Source organism: Calidris pugnax, unplaced genomic scaffold (assembly GCF_001431845.1).
Source record: "Calidris pugnax isolate Ruff unplaced genomic scaffold, ASM143184v1 scaffold103, whole genome shotgun sequence".
Classification (NCBI taxonomy): Eukaryota; Metazoa; Chordata; class Aves; order Charadriiformes; family Scolopacidae; genus Calidris; species Calidris pugnax.
Genome location: NW_015090990.1, coordinates 19,884,334 through 19,903,354, shown reverse-complemented (window position 1 = coordinate 19,903,354; position 19,021 = coordinate 19,884,334). Strand labels below are relative to the sequence as shown.

The following is a 19,021-nucleotide window of genomic DNA, read 5'->3' as shown; positions in this document are numbered from 1 at the left end:
GTGATTAGTGGGGTGGTGGTGTGAAGGAGCAGCCCAGCAAAGAACTGGAAGAAGGAACGATGGCTCTACCGCCTTAATTTTTTCATTTTTTCTCTTAGTACTGCACTACAGATCTTTACTACATCATTGTAAAACCATGTTTAAAAATGGAATGAGAGCATGGTTTGGCTTTAGGAAATATTTCTATCGCTATTATGATTAAGGGCAGGAGATCAAAGGAGAATGTGGTTGACTTATGCCTCACTTACGCATGTGGGGCCTCACTGAACTTGATGGGAACTGCACACATGCAAGCAAGAAGAATTTGCTCATAATTGGTTTACTGTTTGCTTAAAGAGACCGGATTTTACAGAGTTTTGTCTTCAGCAGTTTTCTCTCAATTTCCATCTTAAAACAGAAAATATATAAATAGCAGCAATGAGACCATTTTTTGTTTAAAATCTGACGAACCAGAGTTTGCTGAACTTCAGTGGATTTTTGGTGGCTTAAATGATTTGCTGCTCAGAAGGAAGGGCCTTAAACAAGCAGGGAGGTAGGTTTCTGCTTGTCCAGAGACCGTGTTTCTGCACGTGTTAGAACATTCCAAGGCTGTCATTCTGCCTCGCAGTTCAAGGTTTCTCCTTGCAGCTGGTAAGGAACAGCTGAATAAACTTCACTATGAATTTAAAAAGCTTAAGTAGGGATCAGCTTCTTAATGTAAAGATCAGGGTATCTCTGCCTCCTCAAGCATTTGCGAGGAAATTAAAACTCAAAGTTGATGGAAGTATTTGTTGGTGAATGAGTGAGAATGTTCTCCATTTCGGTGTGAGCACTGGGGTGTCTGAGAGGGCCTGAGCAGCCATTGGAGGCCAGTGGGAGCTGAGGAAGAGCCAAACTTAAACAGCCAATTCCCAGCCACGCTCATCAGTTGTGCTAGAAAGTCGTGATGCTCATTAGCTTGTTTTTGTAGACACTGAGCTGGTGGTAAGTGTGTGCTATTGGTAGGATTATCTGCATAGGGCACTGATCTAGCATAAAATCTGATGCAGAGCCTTTCAAAGGCATTTCGAAACTAATAACCATAGTGTCCTTAATCCATCCCTTTGTCTTGGTATTACACGGCTTTTCAAGCACGGAGAGCTCTTTACATTTAAAGTTGGACTGGAGGAGGGATGAGTACGAAACATGCCCTTGAACTCAGTGACCCATGCGTGTTTGACCCAGATTTGCAATTTACGTGTTAATGTTTCAGTGTTTGTCTAGGTACCTATGAAACAAACAAACAAAAAAATCCTGTTTAATAGTGTGAGAAATAAGAAATGCAAGTAATAAATCCTGTCTAGCTCGGTCTTTTCCCTTTTCTTTTGCTGACTCACCAAAACAGTAGGGCTTGGTATTTAATGATGTGTTTTTTTAGTGGGGGGATCTATGAACCCCATCAGATGGGAATATGCCCATCCTTCTCTGTAGAGCCTGGATGGTTGTGTGCTGCTCTGTGTCGTTAAGACTTCCAGCAGACAGAGTCTTTATTTTTAGGCATGCAACACTTTCTATCTCTAGTATTATGCCTCCTGAAAAGGCAGGAAGCCATGATGAGCTTCCATTCAGTAAGTCTGGATGTGACCTGAAAGAAGAAACCAGGAAAAACAAACAAACAAACATTTGGCTTTTCTCATCTATTAGGATAAACAGCATTTGCCTGTAACTACCCGAAGCATTTTCAGTCATTTGAGCTCTCTGCAACCTTTCAACAGTTTATCGAGGGATAAAAAAGCGTCTCAAATTATTTTGTAAGCATGAGCCATATCATCCTCAGCAAAGTAATAGCTATCACCGTTACAGAACTTAATGCCTGCTTTGGATGGTATTTCTTTTCATGAGTGTTGTATTAATCTTTTATTTTGCTGTCTGTTTTTTTCCCCTGGGTTTTTTTTTTTTTCTGAAAAGATAGACATTGCAGAGTAACTGTTCCTGTCTAAGGGGCAATAGTTTGTTGGTTTTGTACACTGTATTTTAGAAACATGGTAAGTAGAGATGTTCCGCAGATTAAACCTAAGCTTCCCACCCATGCACATCTGATCTCTGTGAGATTATTATTTTTTTGTCTGTATAGAGGCTAAATGATCAAGCAACATACCTAGTTTGCCAGTTATGTTTGCACTCTGATTAGCATTCAGGCATTGCAGGAAATGCCATACTCACATCAGAAGCATTTATGCTAAACACAGGAGAAAAACCCCTTATGAAATACCAGGAACAGCAGGTCTGTGTGAGGTTTTACTAGAAATACTCTATGGACAGAGGCTGCTGAGAGAATCTCGGATCTTCTGATACATGTTTTTGGTTTTTTCAATCCCTGGAGAACAAGTGGCACATCCGGCAATATATATATATATATTTTTTTTTTTTTTTCCTAATCTGGATGGCATTGAGCACTTCGGTGAAGAACAGCGTGGTTGTATGTTGTTTGTGTCTTATGACAGCTTCCCTCCATCAGGGATGGGGCGTGCTGTGTTTCCAGTGAGCTGCTGGCCTCTGATTTAATTCACGTTCTGCAGTGGAGTAGAGAGGGGGGTAAAGGAGCGAGTTTCTCCACCTTCTCCCAGGAGACACCATTGACCTGCAGACCTGCTGGTCTGTCCTCGGCTTCACCTTCCATCTGCTTCTTGCCCGAGCAGTGTTTTTGGCCACACATGTGTGAGTCACAGAATCACAGAATCTTCTAGGTTGGAAGGGACCTTAAAGATCATCTTGTCCAACCGTCCTCAACCACAGAACCCCGTGTGCGGAGCTGTGGCTGCTTTGGGCACTGCTACATCGAGGTTTTGGGGGTGGCACATCTCAGTCCATCATCAATACGCTGACTGTGCCGTGAAAACCTAGCTGCTTGGTAATATTCACTAGCCTGAGACGGATACAGAACATATCGTTGGCAGTAGCAGCAAAGTTTAGGCTGTGCTCATTTGCGAGAAGCAAATTCAAAGCAGCTTAATTTCCAGAAATAGAGAGTGGAAGAGTTGTGGGCACTTGGGGAAAAATACCTGTAGTATTCAGTTAGCCTCTCGCTGTTATGCTTCATTCCACATGCTGGCTGTTCTCCAGCTGAGGAAGAAGTGAAAATGTCTCCAGCCCCTGCTCACCATGGAAGGAGCAGGGAGTCATCTATCCAGCGTCTCCGTGTCCCTCGTTGCATTAATAATTTTGTTGTTTTGACCACAGGCTTTTCAGACAGGGCTATTATGAAGCTGGTATAATTCATGACAGTATCACTGCTTCCTATGGGCTTCTGAAGAGCGTTGCGAAACCATTTTGAGCCTTAACTTAATGTGGGGTTGGGGTTGGTTTTTTTTTTCCCCTCCTCTTTACAAAACTCTTGCCAGCAGCAGCAGAGGCACTGGAAATGTGTCCCGGCAGGCTGAGGAAAACATCCTTGTAACACAAGTTACATTTGATTCATGTCTGAAGATAGTCTTCACAAACATGAGGGTGAGAAACATAGCTAAAAAAAGTTTAATCGTTTCTTAAACCATCACCTTCTACAGAATTTATGCTGTATTCACCAGGGAAAGCCATCTGTACCCACACTGTCAGGTTTTTTTTCTTTTTTTTTTTTTTTTTTCTTTTTTCCCTGAGTCCTGGGCATATTGCGCTTATAAAAATAGTATTCCCTGTAAACCAGGCTTTGGGAGCCAAACACTGTGAACATTCAGAGCTACTGTTTTATACTGAGATTTAATTAATGCTGGGATGAGGCACAAGCCGCTCACATTGAGAGAGTCTTACAATAATGTTTTACTTTAAAGGACATCAAATGCACCAACTACGTTTATATCTTCTTCTCTTCCCAGAGGCTTACCTGGCTTGATAAGGGTATATATAAATTGAAAAAAAAAAAAAAACCTCTCCAGGGCTTAGTATACAGTTATAGGTAATTTTACTTGCCATTGAAGTTTTTTATTATTTCAGAAGAACAGGTACTTTTTCAAGCACAACGGGTGAAAAGTATGCAAAATTATGAATCCCTGTTTTTGTGTTTAATTTCCAGCTAACAGTTAATGAAGCAGCCGCCCAGCTGTGTGTAAAAGATAACGCGTTGTTGACCAGGAGAGATGAACTCTTCGCACTAGCTCGGCAAATCTCTCGAGAAGTCACATACAAGTATACTTACAGGACCACCAAGTAAGGTTTTAATTAACTAAAAGGACCTTTACTTTCAGGGAACAAATCAGTCTGATAGCATTTATTTTGAAGCACTAGAGACACTTTTTTTCTTGCTCTTTATCTAGCAAAGTGCTCCTCTGAGGAGGGTAGGAAAATGCTATTTAAGTCATGAAGCTTTTAAACTGCTAAGATTTAGCTGTCTTGAGTTACCTTTTTATTTGCTCTCCAGTTTTCCAGATTTTTGCGATGATAGTGCATATTGAGAGGCATCTGAAAGGTTGGCAGTTTCAAGTATTTGAGGAATTTGTGTATTTCAAGGTTAATGTAAATAGGCAGAGTAGCCAAAGCTGCTTCATGTGTCAATATTTGTTTTTTTTTTTTTCCCATATACAGATTTGGCTTGTTAGTTTCCAGGAATGAAAAAGATCCAGTCATAGGGAGTGGCTTACAAACTTGCTGTAAAAGAACTGAGTCCTAATTTAACTTGTTACTGTTTTGTTAGATGAACTGCCTTTGTGAAACAGTAACAAAGGCTTAACAGCTTTTAAATACAATTAAAACATTAGTATTAATAAATAAGATTGAAAGTCTTGATACTTTCTATATATTGTTTTTAAATGTTAACTCCCTGATGCAATATCCTTTCAAAGTATGTTTTCCTACACTTCTCAGAGCTTTTTATGGCTTTCCTTTGCTCCCCTTTCTTCTGTAGTGATTAATGTAGATACACATCCATTCTGGGTAAGCAATGCCATGGGTATTTCTGTAATTCTCTGTGCTCAGGTAGCTTTCCTTTCTGTTGGGAAGAAAAGTGCGTGAGTCTCTTGACAGTTTTGAAAAGGACACAAGTCCTTTGTATTCCTCAATATTTGAGTGACCTTTGCTGCCAAGTCCAAGAGAATTGAAGTCTTTTTCTGTGCATCTCACTTGTTCGTGCCCGATTTATTTATTATTTTTTTCCATTGACTTTGTTTTTCATGATTCTTTCTGACGATCAGGGTTAATCTGCTGTTTACTGATAGTGTATGTGTCTTCTCTTCTAGATCTAAATGTGGAGAGAGGGATGAGCTGTCACCAAAGAGAATCAAGATAGAGGTACAGTATTGTGACTCCTGTATTTTGACCTATACATGCTAAAATTCACTGTTGTTTTGAAGGGATCTGTCTTAAGGAAATTTGTAAAAAAAAAAACAAACATTTGACAGATAGTTGATGGGTGTGTGAGAGAGAGGGGGAGAACATCACCACTGTCTCTGCAAATGTAAATGCTTGATGGAGAAACCTGTAGGAGCAAGGGTAAAGAGTAGGATTTGCTTTATGGTGAGGTTTCTCTCAGTGTTTTGCACTCTGAGTGAGTAGGAAGGGGAGGAATGGGACTTACTGGCTTCCTGTGGTGGAATAAGCTCAAGCGCTATAGGAAGTGTTTCCATAAGGCCCCCTGCTTTTAAGTCAGTGTGGGGTGGGGTTTTCTTAATTTGTTTGAGTCAACTTTTGGTCATGTCCAGAATCCAAAGTTCTGGGTAAGGATCAGTGGCAGAATACTAGCCATCTCTGACTATGCTATAAATTCTAAAACTGGTCATCTTGAGAAGTTAGAAGCTAACTAAAGGCTGTATATGTCAACGCAAATGGTTGTTCCTGTAGATATTAATTTACAGGTTTTTTGGTAATTGTTTGTCTGTAAAAAGCGTGTGTGTACACGGCTAATGTATATACCTGCACAAGAGGTTCTTGGGGAGATGCTGAGAGTTTCTTGTTAGAAACTGCAGGAGCAACATATATATAGCTTACCTTTTTCTTCAGTGACCACTGCTGGAAAGTAAATGTGAGGCCTTTTAAAAAATCACTTTTAATAATAAAAAATTAATAATAATTGTAGGTATGTATACCTATATTCCTCAAAAGAATAGCAGGTCTTAGTTTTTAATTTATTAAAAAAAAATACTGTTTCACTGTTAACGTTAGTATCTAATTCATCCTTAGTGTTGTGGGGTTTTTTATTGTACTGTCTACTCCAAAAGGTGCAGATTAAACGTGTGTTAGAATGTAAGCTATGCCTGAGCTAGATTTGTATGTGACCCGGATATGCAATATATTCTTTGACTGCAGAGGAGAGTTGTAACATATTCTGGAATGCATTTCTCATGTGTAACTCATTCTGTGATAAATGATGCACTGAATGCGAGGCTTTCATTTTTATTTTTTTTTCAGTAGTGCAAGACTTTGTTACCTGTACAAAGGCTTTTCCTGTGAGGCAGTTAGTTTTGAAAAGGCACTTATGAATAGGTATAGAGGAGTTAATCTTACTTTATTTGTTTATTAAGTTACATCAGTCTGTGTGCAGTTGTAGTTTGACTTTACGTAATACAGAATATACGTGTGCATTGAGGATTTGCTGGTAGCTCTGATGGTAAGTCAGCAATATCATTTACGTGCCTTAGGATTTGCTTTGACATAAGCTTGATTTTCAGTCTGCAAAAAAGAGCAGGGAAAAGCTCCATTGATTTTTATCCACCTTCACCATTATCTGCCTTGACCAGCACGTTGAAGGACCATTGCTTCTTGAGTCTGCCCTCTGGTCCAGTCTAGTCTTAACCTGTAAGAGCTGGTGGGGAGCTGCCGCTCCTCTGCTTGAAGTAGTATTTCACTGACTAATATATTAGATTTCAGCATTAGGAAGTTTTTCCTTGATTCAGTAATAATTGATGATGAGCAAGTATCTAAAATGACACACTGCAAGGGAGGTGCTCTTTTTCCCTCAGGATCTTCATTGAAAGAAAAAGTAAAATTAAAATCCTGAAGAATACAGGCTGAAACTTTAGGTGGTTTGGAGAGCAGGAAATTTGGACAGCCTTCGGGGATGTGCATTCTCTCATTTTCTGCATGGTGAAATCTTAAAAGTCTGGAAGGCCTGCTTTCTCTAGGCACTTCTTAGCTCGGTAATTCTGAGAGAGGATGTTTACTTGGTCTTCTTTTTATCTAAAATTACCAGCCGTATTTTAAAACGCTTGTGAAAATTTCATGTCCTAACTGTACAAATTACTATTTCAGAAATATGACTTTTTTCCACAATAAGAAATTAAAAATATAGCTAAATGACATCATTCATTTGATAGCCAAGCATTATTCATTTTGAAGTTACCAGTCTTGTTATCAGTATAAATGTCTTTTTCTATACAAATTTGGGGTCTTCTAAGGAGTAAACTGTTACTTCAGTGCATTATAATTCTGAGGTACACTGTAAATCATGGACTTTTCTTCAAAGAAATTAAAAAAGATGCAGTACTGCACAGCAGATCACTCACATGTAGTATTTTGGGTTCTCGGAGCTTGCATTTTGCAGGAAAAAAAAAGGTCCTTTTTTAGTAGCACATTTGGGGATTTTTTAGGGTTTTTTTGTTTGCTTTTAGAAAGGTGAAGGTAAAAATGGAAATGGTAGCAAATGCTGCAGATTTTTCCTTCTGTTCTGGACAAGAATTCCTCTTCCTGACTTTAAAGTTATAATGCTTATTGTGGCTCTACTCGCTCACTGTCATGCCAATAGCAAGCAGAGGGTCTGAACATGGCTGATTTTTTTTGTTGTTGTTGTAATTAGCTTGGTCTTCTTAATATTTTTTTTTTATTTTTTTTTGGTTAAAGGTCATTTTGCTTTTCTGTTTTAAGGCTGAACTCTGTATGTTGATTCACCATTCCTTTACCCATTAGTCATTAATGTCTCCGCAAAGCGTGGTCTAAAATGCAAGCGCTTGAATTTGGAAAGACTTCACACCCTGTTTGCATAGTGAAAAAGATTACTTAAAAAAAAAAAAAAAGGAAAAAAAAGATGAGTTAATTTCCTGATGTATAATATAACTTAAAAAAAAAACCCCTTCCAGAGAGACTCTGAAGGTCATCCTTGAGCAGAGCTGTGTGTGCGAGCTGCAGCGCTGCCGGGTTACAGCCACCATTGTAAATTTATCCTCTTCGCGAATATGAAACTCACACAAGCATTACAAAGAAACAATATGCCATGAATTACATCAAATTACCTGTAAAAGCCTTTTCTCTTCCCCCCTGCGAGCTCCCCCCCCCTCTCATTCGTAGAGTGGGTGGGCGAGCTGTGGGAGTGAAGTGTAGATAGGAGAAAGGGGAAAAAATTCCAGGCGAATGACAGACTAAAGGCGTGGAGGGAGTGAAGAAGGGAATGGAGTGAATTGGGATTTGGAAGCACATTATAAAGAAAAAAAGGGGTTGTAGTTCCTAAATCTGTACTGGACGGAGAGGGGGAGAGGGGAATAGGGATGGAAGAGGCACATCCTCCTACAGAACAAGGATCCCCCCCCAAATAGGTGTCGTGGGGTGGTGGCACCCCTTGTTTTGTCATCTTCTGTGACTCAGTACCAGCACGGCTCAAAGCCATGAGCTGTTGTGGCAGCAGCTTTGAGAAAGCAAAACAAGTCCCAGGTGTATCACGCAGAAGTGGTGGAGGGAGAGGCTGCTCATGGAGGCTGCTCCTCCTTCCCGGGGGGGCTGACGAGGTTTCCCTTCAGATTCAATGTGAGCAGCCAGAGGAGCAAAGAAAGGAGAGTTTTGAAGATATTCTGTGTCAGTGTCTCCATTCAGTGGAACACGGTGGGTGGGGGGAGCTTCCAAAAGCTGGTTCCACGGAGCCCAGTGGGAGTTGGGGGGCGCAGGCAGGGAGACCTGAGCAGAGGCTGGGAGGAAGCATCCTCCTTTGGTGCCAGGATGGGGAGAGGAGAGAAAAGGCCCACCTCCACCACCGCCGAGGAGGTTGAAAAGAAAACCAAAGTGTAGGATTTGTTGGTTGTTTTTTTATTTTCTCCATGAAAACAGCAGAAGCAGTAGAAGCTCCTGTTTGCATAGGAAAAAAATGTCATTAGAGGGAGCGGAAAAGCACATGTGGGACTGGGAACATCTGCTGCACGGAGCTGCTTGGAAAACAACTGAGCAGCAGCCTGGCAAAACACAGAGGCTGCACGGCATGGAGCAGGTCCTCCTGGCCGCAGAGGGAGAAGGAACTGCCGGGCAAAGCTGGGTTGTCCCTGGCCCAGCCTGCTTCTCCTCAGCCCTTACCCGTGGGGCAGTGGGAGGAGAACGGCCGGCGGTGGGGATGGGCTCCAGGAAGGTGCTCCACAACCACATCGTCATCCCAGAGTTATCTGCCCAACTGATGGGTGACAGTCACGGCAAGAGGCAGCACAACGGGCAGCCGGCCCCGTTTTTGGGCAGCAGCTTCTGCTTTTGTTGGCAAGTGATCACAGATAACGTTGTGAAGAGCCGTGTTACCTGTTTCGTTGCAAAAATAGGATCCCGAGTGAGAGGGTTTTGTGTATTCAGTTTCTCATCTTCCTACACAAAGTCGTTCTCCTCTCCTAAACAAATTCCGGTCTAACTATGAAAATGGTCAGTGCTTACTGAAGTGTGCTGCAAAGCCTTTGTTTCTAGAGGATGAGGTTTTGTGGCAATTTACCTGTTCGTGAAATTTTGCATGCCTGCCATGTTTATTTTTACCCCGAGGGAGTGTGTTGGGTGGATAAAAGAAGTACGCAGTGTTCAGACAGGTTTTTGGTCGGTTGTTGTTTTTTTTTTTCCCCTGAGTATAAATTACAGCTTCATTAGCGTGGCGTTGCACTGAGGGTCTGGCCACCTGAGGTGGGTCTGACCACCGCTCTGCAGCGCAGCGGGCAGGCTGTCAAGGGCATGGACCTTGTAGTCCTTCCCTTTGTGGCTTTTCTGAAAGGTCACTTTTCTTGTTCCTGGGTCGTTTGTCCAGCTGGACCCATTTGTCCAGCTGTTGTCAAAAATGTTATTTATGTGCACGTGGCTGTAGAATCAAGGAAAATATACCTAATTAAGTGTAATTTTTGATACCTGGTTCTACATATCTTCACTGACAGATGTCACGATGTCACTGTTTTCAGGTTTGGGGTCTGTCTTAAGCTCTCCAGCTTCTTCTCACATGTTAAGACTCACCTATACTGTGCTTTTGTAAACACTTCTGGATGTTCCTCTGTTTTACATAAGCTTTCCTTTTATAATGCCAAGCAGGATAAATTTCTCATCTTGAACCTTTGCTTCGATGATTAATTTATTTTAATGGAGTCTGGCAGGCTTTCACAGGAACTTTCTTTGCTTTACATATGCAAGCTGCAGAAGAGATTTGCATGTCAGAAGCGTTTGAGACTGAAAGATTTATTGAATCATGATTTCCCATAGTATATAAAGTCTTTGCTGCCCTGCTTTTAAAATAGTGATAGTTCATTTTGTGGTACTAGTATAGGTACCATGTGAAAGATATTGAATGTCAGGAGGCTTTGCTCAAGTTCTCAGAGTTAGTATATCCAGCTGCTGTGCCTTATTCTCAACTACATATAAACTTGATTTCTTAAGAATCTCCAAAGCTGCTGTGATGAGTGACAGAAACCACAGGCCTAAGTCTGCCTGGCAAGGCTGAATGTAAACTAGTTTAATGTCAGTGACAACAGTAGTCTGGATTCACCTGAAACTGTGACAGATGAGCTAGGATTGTCTGTGTTTGCCGTTTTAGATACACAGCAGTTGTTGCAGAGGGGCTGTGTGTGTTTTATGCACAAACATCAATGAAGTGGGTAGCACAAACATGTCAATTGCAGTCCAGAAGTTCAGGAATGTGTGGGGTTTTGTTCTTCTGAGTATACAGAGGGTGAAGAAAAAACAATAATATATCCCTTTTGGTGTTTGGTTTCTTCTTATACTCAATAGGATGGTTACCCTGATTTCCAGGACACAGTCCAGACGCTCTACCAGCAAGACAAAATGCCACTTGCTTTGGCTAAAGGAAAGAGTGAAGACTCAACAGCTCTTAGTTCCCAGGTAAACCAATTATACCACTACACTGTGAATAATAGAGGCTGTGTCTTTGTACATTGATTTTGGTGTATTGTTCTGATGACTAAAGTAATTACTGTCCATTTTGAAAGGCTACCTAGCTTAGCTGTGATTGCATCACTCTTAGTTAGGGTTTACCTTCTGGAAGTGTTCTAACACAGTGCTACGGCTTTACCCTTGTTAGTTCCAAGGAGGTAAGATCTAGTGTAGTAGGCTTGAAAATACGTGATTGCCTGTTGGGAGAAAGTAGGGTACTACTGGTACAGTATGTGCTGTGTTACTTGCGTTATTAGCTATAAATGGAAAGTTCAAGCTACTGAGTCTACTGAGAAATAGAGTAGGCGATCTTGGAGTCCTCAGTTCTGACATTTCTTGTAAGAAGAAAGGCCAATATATTTAGGAAACTGTGAACCTCTGGATCTGGGAGGATAAATTGCCTTTCTAAATACTATCTACCCTGGTGGAAGTGCAATGTTTTTTTGAGTATCCAGAAAGCTTTTTATAAATGAAGATGGGTTTCCGGTTCTTTCCTTGTCTCTTCTGCAGCGTATCCCGGCCTTGAGGCAAGTACCTAGCTCCTGCTGCCAGTTGTTGCCAAGGAGGGATTTTATGCTAAGTTGCAACAAGTTTATTTTGTGTAGCTGATTTGGGCAAATGTAATCACCGAATTTTCATGTAAGATTACATTTAGGAGTTACAGTTGTGTTTTCTGAGACTAGATGTGTTACCCTGTCTTTTACCTTCTTCTATTGCAAAGCGTTGTACAGTCATACAAATCTGTTTATTGTGATACATCAAAAAGCAATTATGTTACATATTCCGATGTCATGTAATGATTAAATGAACTTAATTTTGAAAGCTTATTTTCGTCTTGTATGTGCTTTGAAGTTTTCATTGGTCACTGCTATGTAACAATGGACTAGAGATTGTTTTAAGCTTAAATGTATCTGCAACGCTATAGGTTTTTCTGTGGTGATTAGAAGCATCATTGCAGTTTAAAAGTCTGGTTTTATCCCAGTTAAACAACAGAGATGGCATGAGTAAGAAATGTTTTATTCTTTTAGAAAGTTATTTTACAGTTCAAAAGTTGTAAAAGGAGTGACAGAGTAGCAAAGTTAAAGCATGCTTGAAAGTAAAGTATTTTGAAAATAGTTTCTTTTTTCACCTACCTCCCAAGACCAAGCTTGAGCTACCAGTGTTCTTCTGCAGAACTTGATGAGCTCTAAGCCAAAGTAAGTAAATACTGGTTATGTCATTACCCTGTTGTCAGGGTCATCGCTGTGCTGGAGAAGCTCAGACTTTGCTGGTCTGTTACGCTGCCATTGTATTTGTAGATTGTTGAACTGTGCTGAGTAAGCAGACTTCTGTGGGAAGTCAGGACTTCCATCCTCTCCCAAGAAAAGTTAAGTCCTCTGCAATTAATTGGCCTCTGTATTAGTTGAAACTATTATGGCATTACCCGAAAAAGAAATGCATTTTTTTCCTATCAATCGCAGCTGTTAAGTTTGTACACTCTCTGTTCTTAAGTTCATTGTGGCTTTTCTAAATCAACTTTCTTGACTTGTGATTTTCTTTTTAGTTTTGCAAGATGCTTATTTACATTCTCGAGAACAAGACTATATTGAAAGTTAGAATTCTCTTGGCATTAAAGTCAATGACAAACATTCAGACGCCATTTCCTCCCACGTTGCACTGCATTGTGTAGTTTCACTCTCTAGAGGTGTATAGGTCTTGTTCTTCTTCTAGACAGACATTTCACACCTTTATCCCCCACAAACATACTGTCATCCTACACTTTCAGAATGGCAGATTTTTAAGCTTGTGTAGTGCTGTTTCCTAAAATAAAGATTCCAAGATGTCTGGTGAAATCTTGGCATAAGTTTTTAGCAGATGTTGCCATTGCTCTTGGAATACTTTGTGAAGACATACATTTGAGCAGAGCTAACTGGATAATTAAGACATTATTTTTTGCTTTTCTTGAGATTCTCTTCACGTAACCTGCAGTCCTAAAGTGCAGAAGGTACTTTTTTGTGTGTTTTTGAAGAAGAGAATTTAATTTTGCATTTCTCGTGGATGAACTATGGCAGCTTGCATTTTAAGTATTCTTGAGTGACTCAGATGTACAGTATGAAAATCTTTATGGGTGCAAAGATATTTTGTTTGCTTGAGAGTTTTGAAGAAACTGTAAAGCACACATCTGTACATATGAGTCAACAAAAACCTATATCTAGGCTGTTAGTCTTTTTGATTTGATATTGATTTTTTCCCTGTGTTTTGACTCACTATACGCATGTATATATAAAGAAGTTTTTTTTTTTTTTGCTTTATTTGCAGTCGGAAAAGGTGATGGCAAAACAGATGGAGTTTCTTTGCAACCAGGCTGCATTAGAGAGACGTCTTTCCACAGGGTGTTACAGACAAAACTCGGAAGAGCACAGCCCCAATGGCATGTCGTTAGATAATGCTGATGGACAAGGTAGGGTAGCTTCCAGGCACAGCGCTGCTGCTCGCAAATGCCTTTGATATTATGCAACCTTTGTCAGCGGTGTTATTTATCTGCTGTAGAACACTGAACCCTGAATGGACAAGACAAGATCTCTGCCCTGAAGTGCTTACAGTCTAAATAATGCAATCAGATGTACAGTCAGATTCTGCTCTGTTACTCTAATGTGCCTGGGCAAACCGCTTTCCCGATGGATAATGTGGGAGGGAAGAAGGTAGGGCGCACTGCTGTTAGTTGGGGACAGAACTTGGCTCTAGATTTATCCTGAGTTTTGAAAATAGAGCAGGATGTTGCATTTGTGGTTGGACTTCATCTCAAAGGTCCCTTCCAACCATGAAGATTCTGTGATTCTGTTTCGTTTGTGTTCCTGCTCTGTGGAAATTGGAAGTAAAGCAGATAATGGAGTTGGTACCCTTTTTTGTTTACCTCTTTGCAGTCTAGGAGCAAAACCTCAGGAGCTGGCAATGTAAATTACTTAGAACTAAGCAGATTCTAGAGATGTTCTTAGTAGCTTGTTATTCTTCAAAACACTTACCGTTCTGTGGTTCTCCCTTTGATTTAGCAACTGACTATTCCCTAGCTTGAATTAATTTTAGGACTGTTTGTTTTGCTTCTGTTTGCTTTTCTTTTCTTACTGTTATGAAATGAGATGAAATGTTACAAACACAAGAAATACAAGCAGTTCTTCTATCTGTTTTTTAAATGCTAGTTTGTTCAGGGATTGGGGAAGAGAAGCAGTAGAGGGAGAAATTAAGGGAGGCAATATAAGTAAGCGTTAAAATATAGGTTTTCATTTGTGTGTAGCAATGTGTCATTTGTGTCAAGTGGTGCAGTACACACGTATACAGGAAGAATTAGGTGTGTGGGTTCAGCTCTTCTTGGTAGTGCAAGTTTCTTTATACCATTTATCCTTTGTGCAGTGGGAGTGGGAATTTTTAGGGTCTTAAAGGGTTTTTTGAGTGGAATAAGAGATATTTTTAAAAATTTTTTTTGTATGGCTGAGTGTCCCTCTCTAGCAGTGCTTGTGGAATGGTCTGCGAAGCAGCATATTTACATAAACCTTGCTTTGTTAGAAGTCTTCCCTGAGCAGCTGGAAATTAGGATGTAGTTTTGCTGATAGAATTAGTATCTTGTTAAGGTCTCTACCCATTTTTTAATATTGCTTTGTTTTTAATGCATCCACATTTCTTTGTGAACAACTTCCAGGTGAAAGACCGCTGAATCTCCGCATGTCAAACCTGCCAAGCAGACAGTTGCAGCACATTTCACTTGATGGAGAGCAGCACGTTGGAAAACCTCTGTGCAGTGAATTGATCCGGCTTTACCCTGGTGGCGAGGCAAAATCCCAGTCCTCAGGTTAGTGCTGTCCCCTGTAAGTTACCCGCCATTTCTTACAAAGCCAGTGGTGAACCTTACTAATACCTGATGTCTCTGAGTGAAGAAGCTGGTGGTGCAGCCTGGCATGCTTTCTGTGTAACCTTTTCATCAGGGTTTTGGACAAAACTTGGAGGAGTGTTACTTAATCTGGGAAAAGTTTAGAGGATGCAGTAACTGGGTTCCAATAAGCATGTGTCTGTCCTCAGAGAGCGACACTGACCTGAACTACTGCTGTTAAACACAGTGCTGTCATTGTAATGCAGTCTGATTATAACATGGGTTCACTCTGCATAAAGGAAAAAGACTTTTTATTCTGGTTTATAAAGTCCTAGCGCTTTCTGTACTGTGAACAAAATCATGCAGTAAGTCTTTTTGAACTGGGTTTCCCATTCACTGACTTCTGCTCACTGGTGAACTTGTCACTTACCTCTGGCGTTGGGAGAAACTCATTCTCAGTTTGCTAGAAGACAGCAAGAATCCTTTGTGAAATCTGTATGGGTGGTTTCAGTTTAATACTGGCTGGACTGAGATAAAGCCAGGAGTTCTTGAGAGTCTCACAACTTTAGGAATAATAAAATCCTACCTGAGTTTGGAAGATGCGATGGGAAGGAGGTTATTTGGAAGAAAAGATGCAAAAGTAGTTGTTTTGAAAACTGGGCAAAATCTTGCATCTTCCACATTGGTATATTGCAGTCTTAGCTCACCTTTTTTGCAGTTTGTCCCTCACCCTGTAAATGATGATTCGCTTAATGAAATTTCTAGTTGGAGATTTTTACGAGTTCCCTTTCAAAATGCAAGTGAAGAGTGTGTCTCCACTAAGCCCTGCTCCCAGAGCAAATTGAAGTAAATCAGTGGTGATTACTCTGTCATCACTGCAGCGTAGCTGAGGTGGTTCTGACCTAGCTGGGTTCAAGCCCAGTAGGAGGAGGCAGAATTTATGGGTTCAACTGTTACTATCCGTATGGTTCATGGAGCTTTTTCTTGAGTTAAGAACAGAATATATTTGTTTCTAAGCAGTGTTTTTACCATCTCTCTTTTTTTTTTTTTTTTGTTTGTTTTTCTTTCTTTCTTTTCTTAATGCAGAAGGCCTTGGTATTTTAAAGGATTTTCCTCATTCGGCTTTTAACAACATAGAAAGGAAGGTCATAAAAACAGAACCTGAAGACACAAGATAGTCATTCTGCTCTGGAAAATGGTGTCGTAGTAAAGAATGAAACTTCACAGGAGAAAAAAAAACCAGCCTTAATAACCAGTGTTGCCTCATTCAAATAAAAGATTTCAATAGCCAAAGCCTAAGAACTGGTACAGTAATCTGTGGAAACAGGAAAGCAAGAGACACTGCAAACTAAAACAGTAATACAGGTGGATAAACATTCCTGTAAAAGTGGTTTTATAACGTGGGAAGATTCACAAATTAATATTGTGGGTCTTCATTATTTAAGAATGTATTATGTATTTGTATAACTTATCAAAGTAAACCTAGATGTCGGGACGTGTATTGAGTCCAGTAGATGTGGCTACAGTTCATTTTACTTGAAATTTCAGTGTCTACTTTAAGTGTACCTAGCGTACATATGGTTGTTAAACATTTGAATTGAAAATCCTTGGAGAATTAGGAATGCGAACCTTGTGACACAATTAACAGCAAGTTTGCAACAATATTTGTAGAAAAAAAAAAAAGAAAAACGCATAAAATATTTCATGGTTTAAAATGTTATGTGGATATAGCATTTGATAGACCTAGACCCTGATTCTGTATTATAGCAGACGTACTTGACACTTAACTATCGTTACATCACTTTCAATGGTTTCAGCAGCCTTTGTGTAACACACTTACAGCATAATACCTACCTACAGTTCAGGAGTGTAGAAAACGCCAGTTAGAGTATGGAAGAGTCCGTATGATTGGCTGCCATTCCATTGGGGAAAAACTATGGGTTTATATAGCATACAATTACTAAAACCTCATTCGGTAGGAAACCCAAGAGACCAAGTAGCATGGACAGGGCTGCAGAAATTGTGATTCAGACCATTCTTGGTTTTTTTGGACTTCTCTCTGGATCTTTTTAAAAAAAATAAAAATAAATGCATCCTAGGTGTGGCAAAGATGAAATATGATGCAGGATTTATGCATCGGTGTAAAAGGTTGCACTTGATATCCAGAAACCGTAAGATCTTTTGGAGGAGAGAGACAAGGAGTTATGTCTTTAGCATGTGGCTCCTTATTAAGTGCTGTCCAGCCCACATGATTCTATGAATATACCGTATACTGCATACAGTATGCCAATACGTTTCTTTATATATGTGATTAATTAACATCTGTATTCTTTTATTTATTTGACAGTTTTTATTTTTTGTACATTTTTCACTTTTGCAGATGTCATTTTATCTAAAGGAGAAGTAGTCGGCATATAACTTTGGAGTTTACCATGGTGTGTTTGTGTGCATCCATTTTTCCTCTGCGCAGCTCCCTCAATAAGAGTTGCTTCCCTGCGGTCAAAATGGTTATATGCCTCAGTTTCTGAATACAGTTTTTTGCCTACCACGTGTTCTGGATGGGGGGTGGGTGGGTGGAAGGGGAGGGCTGAAGAAAGTTCCCATGCCAAATGGGTAAAATTCCACCTTCAGGTGTGCACTCCACGTCTGCAGTTGGCTCTGTCACAGGTGTGTGTTAACGACCCCGTCGTCGCAGTCTGCGTTGTGCTGGGACGGTCAGCCAAAATGTGAGCTGAAATGTCTACACTGCAGTCTCTTATCACTGTAAACCTATCTAATTATTTTATCACTTTTGATTTGTGGAACAAAGCTTTATAGTAGAAACACCAGTAAACAACTTTTTATACTATTAAAATGTTTGGTTTTTTTTAAAAAAAAATGTTTCTTGAACTGTATGGTACTGTTTCACTTACTGAAGTATCTTAACTTTAAGCAATGGAGTTTGCAGCTTTGCTGTTAGAAATAAGAGATTGAATGTGTAGTTATATTTCCTCTTTCCTGTTGTGTGAGCTAGTACTACGGATAAGGTATTTCTTCAGTTTGTAACGTTAGCCAGTGCCCTGGGTAGTATCTGAGTAGCTTTCATGAGACGTGTATGGAACTTGTTAAAAGGACAAGCTTAAGGTTTGAACTGTACAGCTTGAGTGACAGAAGGTACCAAGCAACGAGACTTTAGAGATGCAGGAAGTGTTCTGGTTTTTCAACATCAGCAAAAGTTGTGCCTGGATCACAGAAGAAGCTCTTGAGCTTGCTGGTCTCTTCGATTAAAGTGAGAGGAAGGAAAAAGAACTTGCTAAGCAGCACGCTGTTTCAGTTGAGTCCAGAATTTATTTTGTAAACACTAATGTATTAAATTTGCTATAAATTAAAAGTATATAACAGTTATATTTTTGAGTTGTAAATACAGTACTTTATGTCACAACCCGTTGGTTATCTCTAGGATGATATTTCAGTTTATAGTCCAACAGGCCATTTCAGTCTCAATAAGCTGGAAGCAGTTTTTTTTTACCGGTTTGCAGCTGTATGACTTTTTTTTGTCTTTTTTACCTGGGGGGGAAGGTGGGAGGTACATTCCGAGATTGCACATACATTTGGTAATTGCAAATATTCAAGCGTTGGTCTTTCCATGACAAAGGTCTTGGTGGACTGCACCTTGGCTGGTCTCTGGAGGCACAGGTGGAGGCTTGCCCTCATCTGCTCTGGAAGGGTTGCTAGATTCAGGGTACTCTGGATCAAAGGCCAGCCCGGCAAACGATGCCTGTTCTTATTCACATGTTTATATTGTTGCTTACAAAATAAAATTCACCGTGAGAACTCTTTAGTTTCCCTAGGGTTTTTCCTTCTTTTTTTTTTTTTTTTGTTTTAATTGTGTTTTCTAAAAGCAGGTGTTAATTTCCTGGGGATAGGGGAGGAGGGAGTCGCTTGAACTGCAGCTCTCACTGGAGGAAGCCTTTTCCTGCTCTCGTGGTGGAGTCCTCCGTTATGGGTGGTGCGGGGCCTGGGTGGGCCAAGGTGGAGAGGGAGGAACTGAAACCCTGGCAGGGTCTGCAAGATGGCAGTCTCATTTAGTGCCCTCTCCAGCTCCTGCATGCCAGCTTTTGTGTCTGCTGGTACCAGGCAGCTACAAGTGGTCTTTGG

At 40.3% G+C, this 19,021-nt stretch overlaps 1 protein-coding gene across 1 annotated transcript in view; it reads left to right on the top strand.

The window, feature by feature from the left end:
* Positions 1–18,700, top strand: part of NAB1 (NGFI-A binding protein 1) — a 31,415-nt gene extending 12,715 nt beyond the window's left edge. Inside the window, exons 2-7 of the mRNA XM_014954663.1 lie at positions 4,025–4,158; positions 5,184–5,235; positions 10,882–10,992; positions 13,342–13,483; positions 14,717–14,866; positions 15,971–18,700. Of these exons, the coding sequence (XP_014810149.1) occupies positions 4,025–4,158; positions 5,184–5,235; positions 10,882–10,992; positions 13,342–13,483; positions 14,717–14,866; positions 15,971–16,062 (681 nt within the window). The 3' untranslated portion in view covers positions 16,063–18,700. The remainder of the gene's footprint in view (positions 1–4,024; positions 4,159–5,183; positions 5,236–10,881; positions 10,993–13,341; positions 13,484–14,716; positions 14,867–15,970) is intronic.
* The last annotated feature ends 321 nt before the right edge of the window (positions 18,701–19,021 follow it).